Source organism: Lissotriton vulgaris, chromosome 5, assembly GCF_964263255.1.
Source record: "Lissotriton vulgaris chromosome 5, aLisVul1.2, whole genome shotgun sequence".
In the NCBI taxonomy this organism is placed as follows: Eukaryota; Metazoa; Chordata; class Amphibia; order Caudata; family Salamandridae; genus Lissotriton; species Lissotriton vulgaris.
In genome coordinates, this window is record NC_141693.1 from 316,463,838 (window position 1) to 316,485,325 (window position 21,488).

Sequence of the window (21,488 nt, forward strand, 5' to 3'; positions counted from 1 at the left end):
GAGCAGCAGCGCCACACAATCTTCTACCTTCCCAAAGATGTTTTTTTCACCTTTTAGTTCAGCACAAAGGCTGCTTTCCTTTGTGTGCCCCTCTGTTGAAGCAGGAAACGAAGATGTAAAGTGGATAAATTATGTTTATTCAAGTAGTATCATCATAAGGGCCCAAACGCAGCTGGAAATAGTAACGTGTGAAGAACAGCTCTCAAACAATCAAATCCTCAGAACATTCTATAACGTTATTTATATAAGATAAATGAACGTCCCAACAGATGCCATAATCAACACTAGTCTACCAATGAAATAAAGATGTGTTTTTTTCAACATAAACGCATTCCTTATACGTTTTGATATGTGCTGTAACTGGTATAGAGGTCATTATATATCATCATATCTTGCCCTTGGCCCTGCCCCTAGCCCCGCCCCTTTCCCACACCTCTAACTAATTTTAATGAGTACCTGCACTTATTTTTTCCCATTTAAAGCACTGTTCACAAGGGTAATCAGACAAATCACGAATATGTCAGCGACGTCTACAGTGTCTTTGGGGCCTGTTTTGTATTAAAGATTGAAGAGGGCGTTCTGGTGCGTTGCTCCAAAGCGACCCCCACCCCTTTCAAGGCACTCTGCCTCTTCCTGGATATTTATGCAACAGCAGCGTGTTTCACTTACACAACAGGTCAACGCCCATTATGGAACCATTCGTGACAAAAGTCCCGAGTATACCAGTACTGCAGCCCAATTGGTCAAAGAAACATACATAGTTATGAGAAAGGTGGAGCTTGCACTATTATCTTCCGCATCCTTGGCGTTGCTGTGAACAGTACGGTTTAAAGAAAAAGACCTAACCGGACACGCAGCAGAGAACAGAAAATGAGCGCAGTGGATCTGGCACGAGTGGGGGCAAACCTAGTGAAAAACGCGGTCACTGCAGAGGTGAGGCTATCCGGGTAATTGTGAGAATGCACGGTGGCTATCGAAACAACATCACAGGAACCCGGTGTTTCTGTTTTGGGAGCTAGTACGCGCACGGCACGAATACATCGAAGGTGCGGCTTGTTGGCTAATGGCTTATCATTGTAGGGAATCCGCCAATTAGAGACGGAGTAAGATGCTGTTATTAGACTTCTATTGGACGGCGACGGATTTAGCTACACCCAAGATGGCCACCGCCACTTGGAGTTGTATAATGCTGCCTCCAGAAAAAAAACTTTACTCCCAGGTCAAAGGCGAATAACCACAGTTCATATGCGGAGTAGGACGGGTTCCCCCATCTTCTCAGATATATGTTTAGTTTTGAGCAAGGCATACGGTCTGTGCAAGAGTATTAACTTCTGTGAAAGCAGCAATTTGCAGTAATTGTTTTGACAGGTCACATGCCTTAAACGTGCGGAGAGTTTTAGCAAAGAAATTGTGTATGTACAAAGGTGGCGGTCAGAATGAACCAAGGTCAAACAATCAGCAAAGCAATGCTTGTTGCGCAGCTGATAGCGGTTCACTGTACTGCGCCAAACGTTTACAATGTGTGTAAGCTGAAAACATGATTTTTTTTTTCTTACTGTGTCTTTTTATATAACGTTTCATTTATATAACTTTCCATATATTAAGTTAAACGTTAAACTTTCTACCGTTATATTTGCCCTCATGTTCCTCTGTTATGGTGTGCACCATACTATACAATCCCACTCGAAACACTTCCACAGACTTCATGGTATCCATCAGGGCTTTAAGTGGGCCGGGTCTCGCTGGTGCTGAGCATCGGTAGTTTTTTACAGGGTCCTCTAAACGGGTCTCTGTTGTGTGCCCTGGCACTAGCGGGACTGCACTGACAGCAGGCACATCGATGTGCACTGCTCACTTCTCACTAGTCGAGAAGTTACGCAATGACGTCATGTCAGATGAGTTGTATGGGAATTGAAATCCTTAAAAGAGAGTAATTTTCTTTCTGGATTTCCTTTCTCTTTTTGAAACGCAGGAGCAGCAACGTCGTCGTGGTGTCATAGGGCTATAAGTGGAATCTTTTTCAATATTATTTACAACAAGCAATAGTTACTGCTTATTTATATTATACAATCACCAACCATTGACAAAGCCAATAGTCCTGACTTGTTGTAGGTATATTACTTGTTGTATTATATAGCTAGAAGCAATGACAGAAACCGCAAAATACAAGTCGGACGGCACACTATTGTAAGCACAGATATTTACCATACGTGTTTTTAAGCCATGCCCTTAATTATATTGACCACGCCCCTTTTAGAGACCCTTTGCACCCCCCCCCCCAATTTTATCATTCCACTTAAAGTCCTGTTATGCACCACTAAGTAGTGAGACATAAACAGAGCTCTCCCTGTGTACCGCCATCTTAACTTCAGTATGCACTTGTGTCAATATTGAGATCCATTTTCCTCTCAAATCCCCCCCCCCCCCCCCCCCCCCGCGACCTCTTGCGTGCCTCAGTCTCAGAGGCGTTTTAAGGCATGGGCAAAGTGGGCTCTGGCCCAGGGCCCCAGACTTTCTGAGGGGCCCTGATATAACCAGCTGTGTTCTGCAGAGAGTCTTGCCCTGGTGATACTGAATAAATATAACACAGATTATTTTAAAAAACGATTTACTTTTAATTATTATAATGTGGGTTATATACGAGAGTCTATTACAGACATTTTGTAGAGAAAGGCTGTGTTTTGTGTCCTGCAACATCCATGAAAAGTTTCCTTTAGATCAAAACAGGACCTCAGATATGAGAAATGGGAGTGTGTCACAGAGATTATTTTCAGTAATATCAGTGAGCTGCTGCTGGGTTACAATATTGAAAGCATACTGTCATTATCCCTGAATATTAGATGGAAACACATTTCATATTTGGACTAGTGTGTCTGTGCACTGTCAATGACCTGGCCAAAGGGTGCACGAAAGAGCTAAAATTGGATCATAAATTCAAAGCAGTTCCAAGCAGGGGCCCCCAAAATGTGTTTAGCCCAGGGCCCACAAAACCCTTAAGATGTCCCTGCTCAGTCTAACTGTTGATACACCCACTGTATATTATCTGTATCTGCTCTGACTTGTGCACTTAAGTCCGTTCTAAGTTGTCATACATAGCTCCTATAATCAGGGGTGGCTCCTTCAATAGGGTAGAGGAGCGTCACCCACTGCTTTCTCGCAGTGCTAGAAGTAGAAACATAAAATGGTAATAACGTTCCATTATTGCCATTTAAGTTTGGTTGTGGGTGAGCGGGGCTGCTCTGCAGCAGGGCAGGGGAGGAGTGGTGTGCCTGCCCACACGAGAGCGCGCAAAGACTGTTTGGTCGGCCCACTGGGGCAGCCCAAATCAGTCATGTACACTCTGCCCTTCTCCATGCAGCCTACATGACCTCCCCATAAGCCATTGGCTGGGCGGCGGCCCGACCAATCACAACGCTGACTGCCTTCACTCCACCTCTCCCTCGCTCAAAGTACTAAAACAGCCACCAAACCCTTGCAATGCATCGCTATCCAGAGCTGTAGTGTCCAATTGTTTTTCAGATAGGTCATCAAAAGCTTTCTCATAATGCATCACTTTCTTGCCTGGTCATCTACCCCTACTTCACTACTGAAACACCTACAGACAGTGCTTAATATGTATAAGAATAAGTGCCGGTGTCCAAAGCTTTGCTCAGAAGCTTGCAGCGGGTACAATTAAATGTCAGCGCACCCAATATCAAGGCTGTGTAGTTCTAGATCCAACTCATTCTGCTTTAATCCATTATTAGACACTCTCTGCCCATCTCACTCTTGCAGGTTCCTGCTTTCTCCCTTTATGAAAGGGTTTCCTTCTTTCTGCTATCTCTATTTTTTCCCTTTCTTGCTCTTTGTAAATTTCTGATGCTGAAATATAAGTGCTGGTCCAGAAAAATTAGTGCTGGTAGCCCCCACCGGCTCAAATTAAGAACTACCTACTGAACTTTAACAGTCATAATGGTCTGACTTGTACCACTGTATCAGTCCAAAGTTGTTTACCCTGTCTATGTGCCCCTCTCTCTTCACTTGCATTATGCAAAAGATCAAATTAAACTCTACCAATGAATCCAGACCTAGATTATTAAATGATGTATCTGCATTAAGGCACTCCTAAAACTATTCAAATGCACCTTTGTCTAAATAAGGGATCTCCAACTTTTTCTGTAATGAGAGCTACTTCTGATCAGTGAAAATCGTTGTGAGCTACTGATGCCTAAACAAGTTGTGCATTGTTACCAGACACCCCCACACCCAGATTCATTTACTTTAAGCCTAATGTCCTTAGAGCCAGATACTATGGTTTGAACAAAATACTTTGACTAGGTTCACTATGTCAGGGCTGCCATTTGTGTCAGTGAGAGTGTGGTCTTTGGAGGTCTATAAACATGTGTAAGTCTGAATGGGATATACTTGCACGGTTGACTGAGAGCCTGCATTGTATGTATTTGCAACACAGGACATACCTTTCACCATATGTGGTACAGTTATATGTATGGTACAAACATGCAATCATTATATTTAAATGGGAAAAATACAAAGTGCAAAAAAATGTTATGCAAAAATGTACGTAATATGGAACATTTTTCTGCATTTTTGTCACAAACGACTTGCTAACTAGATTAAAAAAAATTAAAATAAGTTCTATTTTACCCTGCGATTAGAGATGGATTTGGGTATAGGGACGATGGTGAATTTTTCCTTGGGTTGCTACTTTGTGAGCATAAATGGCAACAACAGGAACAATGCTTCCGCGTGTTGTGGGAACACCCTGTAGTAAAATGTAGCATTTGATCCAATTTTTGTCTAATGTAGGAGGAATTCTACATGTCCAACCTCCAAACCGAGTGTCAACCTTGAGTGCTTAACCCGTTCCGTGCTCCCGTCGGCCATTCCCTCCCTGGTGCTGCCAACGGCCAACGGCCGTCGCAGCCCCACCCACTCTTTAGAACGCCCGCACCTCGGCGGAATTGCCGCCGCGGTTAAGGCGTTAATGTAGTGGATGGGTATTATAGAATTTTCCAGGACTGCTTTTGTTTTCCTCGCTGGTTGTACTAGTATTGGAAATCTTAACAATCATTTGCAATGCAATAGCTCTCGTATTGCGAGAGTTTGAGCTATTGGCATTGTAAATGATGATGCCTTTTATTTATATGTTTACGAAACCGGCATGCGGTGCTAAAACACCGCTTGCAGGTCTTGTAAACACATAAATAAAAGGCATTGTTGACATTTACAATGCCAATAGCTCAAATGCGAGACCGCAATAGCTTCAGAAGTAAAAAAAAAAAGAGTAAAACCTGCACTTCTTCTTTTTTTTTTTTTTTTTTTTTTTATTTGTTTACTTTTAAAGCAATCGCGGCACCCACGCTTTACTATGAGATGTTCAAAGCTAAACAACAGTTTGGCAAACAAAAGAGAAAAGCACAGGCGACATAATTCTTGCTAAGGCATGCCGCGCTGGATAAATGAAAAAAAAAAATCATATTAAGAAAATAGTGCTCGCAGGCTGTAATTAAAGCCTACAAAGTAACCACACATTTAACAGGGGGTGTCCTCATGAGAGGTTGCAAAAAGAGAAAAGGTGGTTCTAAGGAGGGACTACTAAACTTACTCACCAATGAAAAGCCACCATTTGCAAAGGACAGGGACAGGAGCCAATTAAAAAGGTGGGTGGGGCTTTATGCCCTTATGTAGAATACAGTGTTTCAAAGAGACTGCGCAAGCACGGCCTAGGCGAGACCGGCACATTCTTAATGTATTCATTAATAGGGCCTACCATGGAAGCCTACAGCATGGATGTCTTAACTGGCCATTGCGACGTCTGTTGATGGCAAAACTCTCAACGGACCGTTTATAGTGAATTAAATTCATGGCCGCCATTCCCTCGATTCAGTTCCTGTGATCCTAAAAAGAATCCCATGGCCGTGATAGTCAGCTAAACCACGCCCTAGCATCACCCTCAATTTTCCTTATGTCTCTTCTTTGGCATATTCTCACCTTAGCTGTCATGCCAGTCTATGGTTTAGAAAACATCCTTATAAAAATACGAACATAGATAGATACATACATAAATGGATTTTTGGCCAGGCCTCTTAAGCCATTTACCTGTTTTAGTGTCATTCACATTTTGCCTCTGCCCACTGCAGCATCAAGCCTGTGGCAGTGGGTCAGCCCACTTCATCCATTGGTTTCTTGCACTGTGAGCAATATAACATTTTCTTAATCACATGTACACAGCTGCCTGAAATGGAGTGCACTATTGCCTTATTTTTCTTAGCTGACCTACACCTGCCATCATTGTATGGCTATATTATTATTTTATACTTATTTCTTTTGCATATGCATGCGATAAAAAAATTAGAAATCATGAAATACTCCTCCAGACCAGAGCTATTGGCTTTGCTGATGTTTGTTTCCACAATCACCAGGAGATGGGTAATATTTATTTAAAAAAATAATGCCCATATCAATTTGTAGGGATGCACACACCATCATGCATGCCTAAAATATACCAACATATATGTACATTTATTTATTTATTTATTTATTTATTTATTTATTTTACTTTTCTTGCTTAGCTGCTTTGCCAAAAAGCCCTAATGGCACAACCTAGTGGCTTTGCCAAATCTTGTTTCCTTTCCTGCTTGTATCCCAGTGCCCAAAGCATTACTGAAGCTGCTCCTACATAAAATACTTACCCTACTAGATTAGGGAGGGCTGCTTTTATCTGTAAATCCCACCTTGCTCTGGTGGGCTGTTTAACAGGATACACAAACTACCCATACTGTATGTTATATTGTAAAAAGTGCAATAAATGCAGTGGCAAAAACGAATACCTCTGCCACAATAGAGTTTCACGTTTGTACTACTGTGCAATATTTGAGCCAGGGCAAAAACTGGATGACACCGAGAAGTTAGCCTCATTAGGAAGAGTGTGTTTTAAGGGCATGAACTTGTCTTGCACAATCTGTCTGTGCCTTTGTGCACCACATGCCAGACTGACCTCTGCAAATCACTACTTATCAGCTTGTCCAAAAACCTCCACCAATCAGCGGCATGCTCAGAGCTTCAGTTAGCAAAAGGTCAGACTCGACATACTCATGGCAAGAATTAGTGTGCCAAGTGTGACTGTGCAAACTCAACTTTGGCTTCCAGTAGAATCTGGTATTATAGGGCTGTAGCAGATTATATTGTAATTGTGTGTGTGTGTATGTATGTTTGTGTGTATGTGTATATATATATATGTGTGTGTGTGTATGTGTGTATATATATGTATATTAATTGAGTACTTTACATTATATATATCAAACTTTTGCAAATTTACTTTTACTTCAGTACTTTACTGAATACAATGAGGTGAATAGACTCAAGGTGTAAAAAATGGCGACCACAATATGCCGTGATTTCTCACTCAGAATTGGTAGTCTAGTTGTTTTTAAAGGATATTTAAACTAACAAGGGTACCTAACACAGAGCACAACATAAATTGTCTAGACACAAGGGACTCTATGGTCCAGTTGAAGACTAAGTATAGTCGAAACGCGTAGGCCATCCTGTTGCTGAATGCACGTGGTGTTTGTGAAATAAAAAAACTTGAAACTTAACTCAGCTGCTGTGGTGCCGTGACTTCTGTGGTGACTACGTGAGCCCAGGGGATCCGAGGTGATATATATAAAACCACATTCCTCCACTACAAAGAAATCAGAGGCCAGAGGGGAATCCTTGGAAGACAACATGTTTAATTCAGCACAGCAAACAGTGGCAATGTGCCTTCCTCAGCGCCCTGCACTGAATGGAGTCCTTCATCCTGATGCACAAGTCCTGCTACTCTTTTGATCATTTCCTGCAAGCTCCTCCCCCTAGCTGATTCGGCTCACCTGTTGGTTGTTGCGGTCAATGAGCAAACTCCAACTCCCAGAATGCAATATGTTGATGCATCTGGGTCGGTGGTGTAGGGGGACGTGTATCAAATGGTACGAGCCTGTCAGTCTTATTCAGGTAATGGTGAAGGAATCCCCAATGTAGTGCCAAAGTCCACAAAAGCTTCCTTGGGTACCTTCGGACTGCTGCTGCCCATCAAACCAGGAAAGCAAATAAGCACGGTCAGCCATACAGCAACATAACACCCTGTTGGAGGTAAAATACCTCGCTCCGCTTGTGCCATCCTGGAAATAGTGGCGGACACCGGACTTCTCGATACCACGAGCCTCCAAGTCGCTGCAGAATAGCGCAGTGCCAGTTGTGATCCGGGTCACTTGATGCAGCAGGGCCATCTGTACTGTGCTCCTGGCCTGGCAGAAAATATAAAACCACATCCCTCCACTATGAAGAAATCAGAGGCCAGAGGGGAATCCTTGGAAGACAACTTGTTTAATCATAAATATATATATATCGGCAAGTAGCACGCTACTTCAGAACCCAAAAAAGTATTAGTGGTGAATTAGTATAGGGACATATGAAATTAATTTGAGAGGTGGACATGTGAGTCTGTTAGTTGGATTGAAAAGAATAGTGGAGGGATAGAAGAGGTAAGGGTACATTTTTCCAAATTTCCACCCATGATAAAACATTTGATTTATCAGTCTAGTCTTTTGCCCTGTAATGTATCTTTGAGATAAGGGGATATTTTTATGGGAGAGTTGTCAAACTGCTGTGAGGTGCATGATATTAATTGCACCTATGGTCCCATAAGGGGTATGAAATGTGCTGTATGAGTACCAGTATAATGTAATTAATCAAGTGGGGGCTGACTGCTGTTGCATGTATTCTAATAGCGCTGCCATGGGAGGTGAGGTATGTAGTGCTCTGTAATATACAAGACGTTGCTATGCCACCTCTTCGCCGATGGTATAATTTCTCTATTCATGTTCCAGGTGGTGGAGTTGAAGAGTCTGTGGCAGGACCAACCGAGTGTGCTGTTTTTTCTGCGGCGGTTTGGCTGTCAGATTTGCCGCTGGACGGCGAGTGAGATCAGTAAACTGAAGGAAAGCTTTGACAGTCACAATGTCCGCCTGATCGGTATTGGGCCAGAAGAGGTTGGGCTGAAAGAGTTCCAGGATGGAAATTATTTCAAAGGAGGTAAAGCTCCTGGAATATATTTGTACAATCACAGACGATGCCACCTGCTTTTGTTGTAGTTGACATCCCACATGGTGTACCTCTTCACTTTATCAACCTCCTTCTCTCCCCAGCCATTTTCTTTGATTCATACCTCTGAAGCTGCTACGATGTTCCTTTGAAACCAGATCGTCCTTTCACCTCTTACAGATAGATTCATCATCGGCATGTTTTGCGAGCCTGTAATAGCGATTATTAAGGAATCGCTATTACAGACTCGCAAAACGGGATTCATGTAGAAATCGCAATATTTAATGCGATTTCTACAGCTTCCTTATTTGCGATTAGCTAATTGCTAATCGCAAATAAGGAATAACTCCACATTCATTCCTATGGGCCTAAAGGCCCATAGGAATGAATGGGAAGACATATCAATGTGCGAATCGCTATTAGCGATTCGCATGTTGAGTTTGCGATTTCAAGGGTGCAGGGGTGTCCCAAGGACACCCTGTTGCACCCCTGAAATGATATTAAATGCTGGTGTTACGCACACACATGTCCCAAGGACGTGTGTGTGTGTGTAACACACAACTTAGAAAAATGCACTTAAGTGCATTTTTCTAAGTTTCCGCTATTTACCACGAGGTTTGACTTTGCGGTAAATAGCGGCCCAAAATTGCGAATTCGCCATTTTTAAATGTTTCATGAATTGCATTTAAGGAATCTCAAATAGAGATTCCTTAAATGCAATTCCTCGCAAATTTGCGAATTCTATAATAGCGAATTTTGCTTTTGGGATGATGAATCCCAAATGCAAAAATTGCGCTCGCAAAGGGTCAGATTCTCAGAATCTGGCCCTTTGCGAGCCGAATTTCCGTTGATGAATCTGGCCGATAGTATTTTATTACGCGCACATAACCATTTCAGCATGTTAACAAAATTTCGATGAATAGCGCCCCTCACCCTCTGCAGGACCCAACATCTTTCCAATGGACTGGTCCCAGAGGCCGTCCATTGAATGATGTCACAGAGCATCTCAAAGCTTAAGTAGAAGTCATCAAACAAAGCAATATTCTAGAACTCCAATTTTTGATTTTTAACGATGCAGGATTGGTTAAAGAGAACTACTTTTTCCCTCTGCACTGGGTGGCATATTTAAATTGCTTCTCTGTTTTGATTATTCCATTAATCATAGTTTTTAGGTTAATCAAAGCAAATAAATGGGTCTTTCTTGTTGAAGCCATTCATATCTTTTGACTTAGCGTCTTTCTAGAGTGAAAGCATTGATAAAGGGCAGGAAGGGATTTTGGGGTTTGTACGTAAACGGAAGCAAAGCTCTTGCTGTTTGTAGACAGATGAAAAATCATAATAACAGACTGTTGACCATTTTTTATATTATATTGTAATGTATTTAACTTCAAAGTTCCTATTCTGTACATTTTGATACTGTTATGACGTGCTGATCTTTTTAGCTGTCTTTAAGCACACACAGTGCTTAATTTGAGCTGGTGGGTTCCGGTGCTTGGCACCAGCAATTAATTGGTTTCCTGTGCTCGGCACCAGCACTTAATTGTCTTTACCACACTTATGACATTCTGCCACCACATAGTGGCGCTGCTCATCTAATTTAGAGATGAGCAGAACAACAGTTGTTTATGAATACAATATACATTGAAAAAATACTAATACCTGCCTCCCCAGCCATTACTTTACATTTGGGGACCTGGAATTATCGGAACTGTCACACTTGCAGGCAAGAGAGAGGGTTAGTAGTTGTTTTGGGATTGTCATTGGCAGCGATGACGAGGCAATGGGTGGTACAGCTGCAGTGGCCTTCTGGTCAGGGCCCAGTCACTTATTATTTTACAAATTAAGTACTGAGCACACACGCATTATTCAGATTTTTTTTTTTCATTCTACTAACAGTTAAACAAATAATATTGGTGCTTTGCAAGCTGATGGGGCTTTCATTGGACCTCAATTGTCCCTTGCCTGACCACCTGCCCTTCTCATGTTCAAGAAATTTGAGCAACTGCATCACCCACCAGGTTGTTTGAATTTGATTTGTGAAGTTTGAGAAGCATTGCAGCTACTTTCCTTGTTGGGATAATTGGAGCCGCAGCGTGTGATCTGTGACTAATACTGCTCCCTACACCGTCTTATGCATGTTTTTGCTGTGCATCCTGGGTTTTATAAGCCCTGGACATGACTTCAGTCTTGGCTACTGGTGTGATCATCTTGCAAAACGGGCATCTTCCAAGTTTAATCAGTAAAGATGTACTTGATCACCACTTGGTGATGGTGGTTGTCTATTCTCTGCACCAGGACCTGCCATGCTCACAGTTCTCTGGAGTGCTCTGCCCAAGCTATCCGCTTCCCCGTGCAACTGCATAATGTCGTTTGCTGCTGGTCTTAACATTCAAAGGAGAGAAAGATTCAACTTTACACATTATCTTCTCACAGCCCTTCTGCAGTCTGACAATTACACATGTACTAAGAAAGTACAGTGATGCACAGAGAAATTTTTTATTAAAAAAACAACCTTTTGGCTTTAAATCCCACGATGCAATGACTTAATTTAAGTGTAACACAGCCTTAACATCTTGGCTGCGGCGCGGATTCCGATGCGGTGCTGGACATTCCACTTGCGGTGTGGCTCGGACGGCCCCCAGCCGTCGTACGCACTTGCCCACTGTGACTCATGACGGTCGGGGGCTGGCATGAGCACAGAAGGGGTTAAACAGTGCTATACAATGCTTGAAGGGGCTAATGAGCAATTTAATTCTTTATACTTTTAACAAAGCATAGAAAATTACATTTTCGAAAAAAAATAGTTGTGTATTTGGGGGGGAAAACATCTTCAGGAAAATGTTGCAGTGTTTCATATTGTGGTTGAGGTGGTGGACACAGACCCGCTGTAGGACTGATCATGTTCATGTAATGGATGATCCAAACCCCGTTGTGAAGCGTGGCTCCCAGGCATGCACCCACGCTGAATTACCTATGATTATAAAAGTATCCAAAGTCTGACAACCGCATGTAACAGATGTGCAGCTCTTGGAATGACTTTGGCATTGACCACGCCCTGTTCTGGTTTATTTCAGATATCTACATTGATGAGAAAAAGCAGTGCTACAAAGACCTGGGCTTCAAAAGGTCAGTCATTTACAGAGTGTGACAACCAGTTCCTTTGAAAAGCTGCAGCATTGACCGGTTTTAGGGCAGCAATACATGTTTAGAGTGTCCCATAAAAGCCATTGAAGCGCAATATGTAACCAGCAAGGTTGCAAAATGTTGCACCAATAAATCGACTGTGCTAATCACAGGCGCCAACGTTTCTGGGTGGAGGAGGGTCAAAGTGCTACTGCTTATGCAATTCTTACACAGAAGGCAACAACAAACCATGTTATGCAGCTGCAGAGAGCATGGAGCATGCAGTCATGTGTGTGGAGCTTGTGACTCACTCTCACAGGATGTCAGCAGATCTCAGAACTCTGACAATTCTAATTATGAAAAGTATTTGATTTGCTTCCGTTCCAGAGCCTCGGGTTGGCCAACTGTCGTTTTGAAATAACATTTATCTTACGCTCGATTTTATCTCTCTCCCTCTCCGTGTTCACACTTGGAATCTGTTGTCCTTGTTGCAAGTTCTGGGGCTTGTTGGCTAAACCTGGCATAGGTTCTTCTGAAACAGGGATTGCAAAGTTGCCGAATCTTCCATTTTGTTTAGAGTAAATTTCGGATTTTTTTTTGGGGGGGGGGGGGGGTGTTCGGGGGGAGGGGTGGAGTTCGTGAGGAATGCTAGCTGCGCCTCAAAGGCAACAAAGGTTGAACACTTCCAAACAGATTTTTGTTGTGTGGATTTTAAAGTGCGTGGGAAGTTTCTCATGAGTAAATATCATTTATTTCCCACTTAGAAAAAACACCTACTTCCATTTCTCACAAGATGATGTGCGTGTTTCTGGGGTGAGAAACGACTTTAAAAATGTTAGTAAATATTCCCTGACTTACATATTTGTGGCCGTTTTAGAAAAATCCCCTACCCTGCAACACTCCAGTAGCGGCCCCCATCTCTGTATTTACGATGGTGGAACAGTCACCATACTTTGTGTTTTCTATCAGTTTTAGTTCAGTTTTCGATTAAGTAATTCTTTCACAATCCTGATTCTCTGAATACATTTTCCATGTGCACCTCGAATTTACTTGGATAAGGAAATAGCAAACTAGGCCCAAAGCTAGCGCTATCTATCGTTGGGGCTAAAAAAGGCCCTCGTATGTTTTGAGTTCTGATCTATAAGATGCTGTAGTTGTGCTGTTTGACTTGTGTGATTGTAAAGTAGGTAAACTGTGGGATTCAGCTTCAGTTGTAGTGTAACCTGACAGCAAAAGGTTTGCTATTGGCAGGGCAGATAATGAATGTACAGGGTCAACATATTCTTTAAAGCATCAAGAACTGGGTATATTATACAAACTAAATGTTTTTATTACATGCAACAATTTAGCCTCCAAAATATAGTTTTTTTTTAAGTGGTGTATAAATCTCTGTGAGTGTATACAAGTCTTTATATATGCAATGAAAAATTGATGAACAGGATCTAAGAAGAGTATACATGGGCATAACATCCATTCGATGCATTATTTGGTAGCTGTGATCATTCGTACCGTTTTATGGGGCTGGTATCCCTTAAAGTGGTCATAAGCTGTTGTGGATGGCACGCACCGGTTAATTTCTGGGGACCGGCAGTTTTTTACTCATCAGACTTTGAACCAAAGCAAGAGGGAGGAAGTGCAGAAAGTGGAAAGAAGGAGGAAGTGAAATATGGTAAAATAGTGACAATGAAATTATGGAATGAAAACAGGAAAAAGTGAAATAAAGGGGCAGGGAGTGTCTGGTGGTGGATCAAAGAGAAATAAGGTGGAATCAACATTACGCAGCCTTGGTATTCAGCATACTGACATTTGACAGTACTGGCCATGGGCTTCTGGGCAACCTGTGGGTCCTGGCACTTAATCTTTACAAACTAAGCACTGGTTATAACCCCTGCATGTTGGGTTGAATGACCCTTGGGCTATGATGGGAGTCCTGCACGCATGCACTATAGGAGGCATTTTTCTTCTGTTATTCATTACAGACACACCTCCACATTTCAACGTACCTGGCAGACTTATTGATGAGCTCTTTCTTATGATTAATCTGAATACCTCTCGAATCATTAACCGCAATTGGCAGCTGTATAGTGCTCACTGCAACAGTACATTTTTAGACCTCCACCTGGCAGACTAATTGTGAAGATTTATCAAAAACGCACCCTAGTCAGAGAAACTCTGGCGGTAAACCAAAGATCTGTTGAAAATACATTTAACCAGCCCTTCAGTAAGTGGACCGAGGGTCAAGGGTTAGTTTTAAGAGCTTTTTTTGAGGGGAGGGTACAAGAAGGATCGGCCAGAGCGGCTGACTCCGGAGTGCGGGGCTCACGGTTCGATCCCGACAGCAGCTCAACTCAGCAGCCTGTGACTCTGGGCAATAGCTCACTTAAATCTCCCGACGGGCCAAAGCCCCTTGAGACCCCTAGGGGTGATAGGTTTGCGCTTTACATATACCGGATACATGCATGCCTTTGGGGGTGTAAGCGTGCCACTACTAAAACAGTACAGTTAAAAGAATGTAATATTAAAACTCGTTTACAAGCATATTTAGTAACATAGGCACAAAGGATTCGGAGAAACCAAAAAAGTGAAAGTGAATAATCTAGCCCATGGAGTAAGACGATATCACACCTGCTAGGTTAAGACAAATATGTCCAACATAAAACCAGAGTCTCTAGCATAAAAAACACTATCAATTTACTTAGTAGTTTCGAATAACCAGAATACAATCACTCAGAACTAAAAGTAGTTTTTTATTAAAAGCGTCCATTAGAAGGCAGCAGCACACCAAGACTATTCTTAATGATCTCGCCATGCCCTGAAGATACACACGGGCCGGCGCACCTGGGATGAAGTCAGTTGCATTATTATATGTACTGTGACTCGTTGGTGTGACAATGGAGGCTATTCACAACAGGGCACCAGGATAAAGGCATAATAGCCATGAAACCGAAGCCTCCAGGGTTCAACTGCAGGTTCACAGTCCTGGTCAATCTCACAGCTACCAAATCACCTAATGACCTACAAGCATGCCAGTCACCCACTGCTGGCAAGCGGGGCGAATCGGAAAGGCGGACCCGTCTTCCTAGGGTTAATGTAGGAAGCAGACTGATGCAACTCTGGTGGAATATGTTCATCTACACCCCTGCACAAAAGCTATTGGTTTCTTAAGGTCTCAGGACTGCTGCTAAACTCCGTGCCACCCAACAAGTGACTACATAGAAATGTATCCCCAATATGCACCCGAGCATGAAACACACACATCCAACACTGTCCCAAAAGAAATGTACCCTGACCAATAAACGCTGCTTTCTTACCGCTCAAATCTCATGTCTATATCCTTTAAACCATGGAGGAGGAAGGCCACCTTTTATGCTTCGTTGTGTACATTGCAGGAATTCTCTGGAGTGCGGTGGGCCAAAAAATGGGGAAACTTCTGGCGTTGGAGTCAGCAAGGCTTGCTTTCTCCCAGCACAGACATACGTGATTAACCATTTAATGGCTAAAACCAAAGACATAAACTCCAAATTGTATGTCAAGAGAATTCATTTGCATATGTTAAAATCGTTTGACCATAGCAAGTATTGTCTAAGCAGCTCAACTAACTGCTTGTATGTTTTATGGAATAAATACATTTTCTAACTTCTTAACATGATTTAGAAATACAATATACAATTTTTGTAGTTTCGGTGCAAATTACATATGCCTAGCAATATTTATAAAAATCACTGTCACTGATTCGAAGTTATAAATGTAATTCAAAGAGGTTACATTACATATTCAGTCCTATAAGCAGTGTGACCTGCAGGTGCGGTAGAACTCTCTGAGGTTGGTTCATGGACCCCATGTGTAACCTTAAAGTTTCCACAAGGGCCATGATAAGGTAAATTGACTGTCAATAGAACATTAATCCATGCCAGAATTCATCTCATGCTTTTACTAATTTTCATATGAAGCAATTACACGTTTGGAAATGATTAGGACGGTAAATGGCTTGTCATCAGAGAACAACGTTGAATCTTATATGATGTCTACTCGATTGTCAGAAGATTCCCTAAGTATATGTTTCTTGTTTTTTAGATACAATGCCCTGAATGTTGTTCCTGCCGCGCTGGGGAAGAAAGTTCGGGAAGTAGTTACCAAGGTATGTGACGGACACAACACTAAACCTTTGGAACGTGATTGGTCACGTTTCATTAGAAAATATTGTGTGTATTTGACTCCAGTGTTTTCCTAAGGAGAGCGCGGCCGCAGTGCAAGATGGTGAACTTTTGAAGAGCTGGGGTATAACACCCCTAGTCAGCTTTGTGAGTCCAACTTCCTCTAGAGGCGTTCGGGGAAGTTCTTCCAGATCAATTTTAAAAAGCATGACAAATGATAAGGAATGATTTTAATCGAATGCGTCTAAAAGCCATAAGTCTGAAGCACTTTCAGAAACCCTTCCGTGCTTTCCTGGAGTGCTAGGCAAGCCTGACACTTCTAACGGCGTTTGGTGTATGTGCTCCCCAAGAAACCTTTGGAGAAATGTGCACATCCGTGTATTTTGCATTCTGAAATCTGAGCCTGTACTTTCAGAAGGCCGATAATTTTCTCCAAATTTTCATAGCATCTATTTTCCCTTTGCATTGATTTCCTTGTCATTTTTTATCTTTAACCTTCAAGTAGATTCTTAGTCCCATGTTATGAATGATCAACTATTTGGACCGAACATGGGGTTAAAATTTGACCACACACGTCTTCCATTCTCAGGCCACAGAGAGCTTCCCCAACAACACATATGTACAGCTCTTCTGCTGCTTCTTCTCTTCATTATCCTTCCTCTTTCTTTCTTCTTCTTCCAGTGCCTCCTGTGTGCCATGCGCTAACATTTCTATAGTTTTGTCCCAGGGTTCATGTGGAGTCTGCAATCTTCAGATGTTGTTGGAACTCAAGTCATTGAAAAGGTTCTTCCCAAGCAAGAGGTTCATTTTGGGCAAGTCTGACAGATGTGAGGACTACTGCTCCAAATCTGTCACTGGTTCAACCTTAGGTACGAAACTTTAAAACTTAGTAGGCCTCCACTGTTGAGTTTCCATGTTCACAATAAAATGAAATGTGTGCCAGAAAAGAAAATCCATTGGCCAAATACCTGCCACTCAAACATTGGGGCTCTCATCCCAATGAAGTTAGTTATTTCTTCAAAGAGCTGGTGATGAATTCATCAGTGACTGGGGTCTGATCACCAGTATTCAATCAACACATGGAGCCCTTCAGTCATTTGGGAAACCAACTGTTTTGTTTATCTTTTCAATGGAAAGCGGTAGTAGTGGGCCTGTTTCCATTATGGTATCTAAATTGATTTCCTAGTGGCATCTACAGGTACCCAGCTTGGGCTCTACCTATCGCACAAGCTTTTGCTTTGACAGGGACACCAACAGGCCCAGGGTTAGCTACTGTCGTGAATTACTGTAACAGTTCCTATTGGGAATAAGGCCTTAGGCTAACACTTCACCCCTAATATCAGGGGATACACATGGGCTTGAAAGATGTTTAAATGATTCTGGACAAGGATGGCTGTCTATCGACAGTGTGGAGAAGTGTGGCTCAAGTGGTTGGAGCGGCAGACCCCGATGCAGAGGTCTGGCCCGGACCAGGGTTCAATTCCCCGCCTCGGCGGGTCTTGGGCTCAAATTTCCCCGGACCTGACAATTCTCGCCTCGGTGCCTATTCCAATCATGGATGCCCACTCTGCAACTCTGGGCAATAGCTTGCTTAATCTCCACGACGGCCCCTCGGAGCGGGATGCTTGGCTTTCACCTTGGGGATGCCCAGTAATGGGTTATCTAACAGGGGAATACCAGGACGGGTTCCCTAAGCAAGCGCCTAGAAACCGGTCGGTGATACAGCGCTATATAAATGAACTACATTTACATTTACATTTAACTGATGTGAAGGCGGTCTGCATTCTGGCCCTTCTGGTAATAAAAAGCGAAATACAGGGACTCTACAGTGGGGTTGGGACTTGTTTTACTCTATGTGCAGACTTTGAAGCCAAGAGTCACAGGTCAGACCAGTGTGGACGGGCCCTAGGACATTTGTGGATTGTACTCAAATTCTATCTGCACCTCTTCCAGTTGTCTAGGGAATCGGCAAACACACGTAATGCAGGTCATGGGCAGGTTTCAGTCAGGCATGGGAAAGCCTGCACTGGAGATAGAAGCTGAGACCCCCCCCACTACCGATCACCCCCAAGCATCAAACAAAAGAGGTTTTGGGGACGGAGCACCTGGAAAGGACTACATGGAAGCTGATATGATGTACATGGACTTAGCCAGCCTTCACACATCAAAGCTACCATCTTGTACGGTATGTACACTGGGACCATACAGATCTCCTAATTTACCAAGTCCTTCGTAGATCACATACACACACTTCATGCATCTCCCACATATAACGAAGGTAAAGGATTCTTGATATCTGAATAGCACAAACACTTTTAACCACAACTTAATAGGCGACCTCCACACAGGGAGGGATGTAAAAATCCTATGTGGGACCTTGGAATACGGAATTGCTGACCCCATTGCAAGTCAGGTCATAGCTTAGGTTGAGGGGAAAGCCGTCACCCTTGTTTAGAAAAGGGAATCATTTTACTTGCTCCAAAAACAGAAAGGTAAAAAGCACCAGGAGCAGACTTCACAATTGTGGAATTCACAGGTGGAAAATCCCAAGGTTATGTGGCAAAAAGGTTTGGGGCAAGATCACTCGACTTCTCTTAGCCATGCAGATAATTTTGCCACAACACTGACTGACCGTTTGAACAGCAACATATAACCAGTCATCACTGGGCAGAGCAGATTAGTGGTCTGCTGTATTGCAGGGCGCTTGCTGTCTGTTACATAGTGGTTTAAGCAGTGGCCTTGCTCGCTTTGGTGTTGTGAAAGTCCACTACAGTGTTCCAGAGCTGAGGGTTGTGGTTAATTGCCTGCCTCAGTTACTGTGTTTGCCCACCTTTTAATCTTGTTACTCTTCTAATCCATTTCTCAATTTTTGGGATCCCTCCACATCTTTTATTTCCTATCACTCTCCCTGTCCATCTTCAATTCTTCCTTTCATTCACATGTCTTTCTTTCTGCCTGTGACCCTACTCTTTTCCTTTATTTTTTGCTGTTTTATTACCTGAAATCCCGTCACGATCACTGTCCCTCTTGATTTAATCGTACTATATCATTTGAAGTTATTTGTCTAGCAAAAGTTTTTTGTGCACTTTCACAGCTCATTTTCCTTTCACCAGAAGTAAATTTGGTTATAAATGTCATTGTTTCCAACCTGAAAACCAGAGATCCTGAAATTTGTTTCTGGGACCGGTTGACACGTAATTTACCATGGTAAATTACACTCCTTGTCCACTTAGCAAGCAATTACCAATAATGGGCCCTATTCACAAAAGTAATATTTTTAAACATATGTTTACAACTAAGTGTACCATACTTAAGCCCATATGCATGTGTGGAGATCTCTGCTATGAGTTCAGAGCGCTCCACAACCTTAAATCCCACTCAAGAGATGGGACGTGGAACTTCAAAAGCTTGGTGAACGTGTGATGATGTGACTAGGTTCTATGAGGAATGTTCCAGCATAGAACCAAGTCAGGGAAATGTTCCTTGGGGGAATCTTGTGAATGTTCTAAGCGAGGCAGTTATTCCTGTTAGATGCTGGACGAGGTTGTTTAATAAAGACCTCTTGCTTCAACTTGATTATTACTCGTTTCATCTTGATTACACTGGCGACGATCGGTGGTGTGGTGAACCGAAGTTTGAAAAGGTCTACAACCTCAACAACAAGGATATTTCGGAGTATAAGGAAGATTTAAGAATGGTACCTCACAGAGAAAATCAGCTTGGAGTGTAGCTGACACGCCGAAGAGCGGGAAGCGGAGATTGACGCTTAAGGTCTGAGGGCCAGATCGCTGAGGAAGAGGTACGGCGCTTCGAGGAGGTGCAGCGTTTCGTGCAGATCGATCAGCGAATGTGTCTCAAGGTGGAATGCATAAAAGCCGGTCTGCATTCCACCAGATCTCCTCATCGCTCCTTCTAAACACCCCGGACCCAAACCTAGCCGCCGCCAACTTCACCCTATGGCTATCCAACACCGCCGACACCTTAGCACCACTGAAAAAACGTCAAAGCAAACCTGGCAACAAGAAGGCCTCATGGTTCAACGATGATCTTAAGAAGTCCAAGAAACTCTGCCGCACCCTTGAAAAAGCTTGGAAAAAAGACCCAACCACCAGCACCAAGGACGCCTTCAAAAACGCCACCCGCACTCACCACCAACTAATCCGAAAGGCCAAGAAAACAGCATTTAAGGATCGACTTGACAACAACGCCCACAACAGCAAGGAACTTTTCAACATCGTCAAGGAGTTTTCCAATCCCTCGGCCAACTCCAACGACATCACCCCCTCTCAAGCCCTCTGTGACTCCCTAGCCTCATTCTTCCACAACAAGATTGCAGACATCCACAACAGCTTAAACAACCAACCCGGAGCCCAACCCACCCAACCACATGCTGAACACTCTTCCCCCGCGAACACCCTTAACGACTGGAACCCAATCTCCACCGAGGACACCATCCGCCTGATGAACTCCATCCACTCAGGATCCCCCACAGACCCATGTCCTCACCACATCTTCAACAAAGCAGACTCTGTCATAGCACCGCACCTCCGAGACGTTATCAACTGCTCCTTCAACTCCGCCACCTTTCCGGAAAACTGGAAACACGCTGAACTCACCGCCCTTCTGAAAAAACCCACAGCGGACCCCACCAAACTCAAAAATTACCGCCCCATCTCGCTCCTTCCATTCCCGGCCAAAGTCATCGAGAAAGCTGTCAACAACCAGCTCGCCGCCTTCCTCGAAGCCAACAAATCCCTCGACTCCTCACAGTCTGGCTTCCGAGCTAAACACAGCACTGAGACCGCCCTCATCGCAGCAACAGACGATATTCGAACTCTACTGGACAATGGAGACACAGTCGCCCTCCTCCTCCTCGACCTCTCTGCAGCCTTCGACACAGTTTGCCACAGTACCCTTTTACAACGCCTCAATAACATCGGAATACAAGGAAAAGCACTTGAATGGATCACCTCGTTCCTCACCGGAAGAACCCAGAGAGTCTGCCTTCCACCATTTAAGTCCGAGGCCACCGAAGTCATCTGTGGCGTACCACAAGGATCCTCTCTCAGCCCCACCCTCTTCAACGTATACATGAGCCCCCTCGCGACCATCGCCCGCCAACACAACCTC

At 43.3% G+C, this 21,488-nt stretch overlaps 1 protein-coding gene across 1 annotated transcript in view; it reads left to right on the forward strand.

Annotated features, from left to right (window-relative positions):
* Positions 1–715: 715 nt before the first annotated feature.
* PRXL2B (peroxiredoxin like 2B) overlaps positions 716–21,488 on the forward strand; it is a 61,758-nt gene continuing 40,985 nt past the window's right edge. The window contains exons 1-4 of the mRNA XM_086921552.1: positions 716–933; positions 8,868–9,072; positions 12,156–12,207; positions 16,279–16,342. Of these exons, the coding sequence (XP_086777678.1) occupies positions 871–933; positions 8,868–9,072; positions 12,156–12,207; positions 16,279–16,342 (384 nt within the window). The 5' untranslated portion in view covers positions 716–870. The remainder of the gene's footprint in view (positions 934–8,867; positions 9,073–12,155; positions 12,208–16,278; positions 16,343–21,488) is intronic.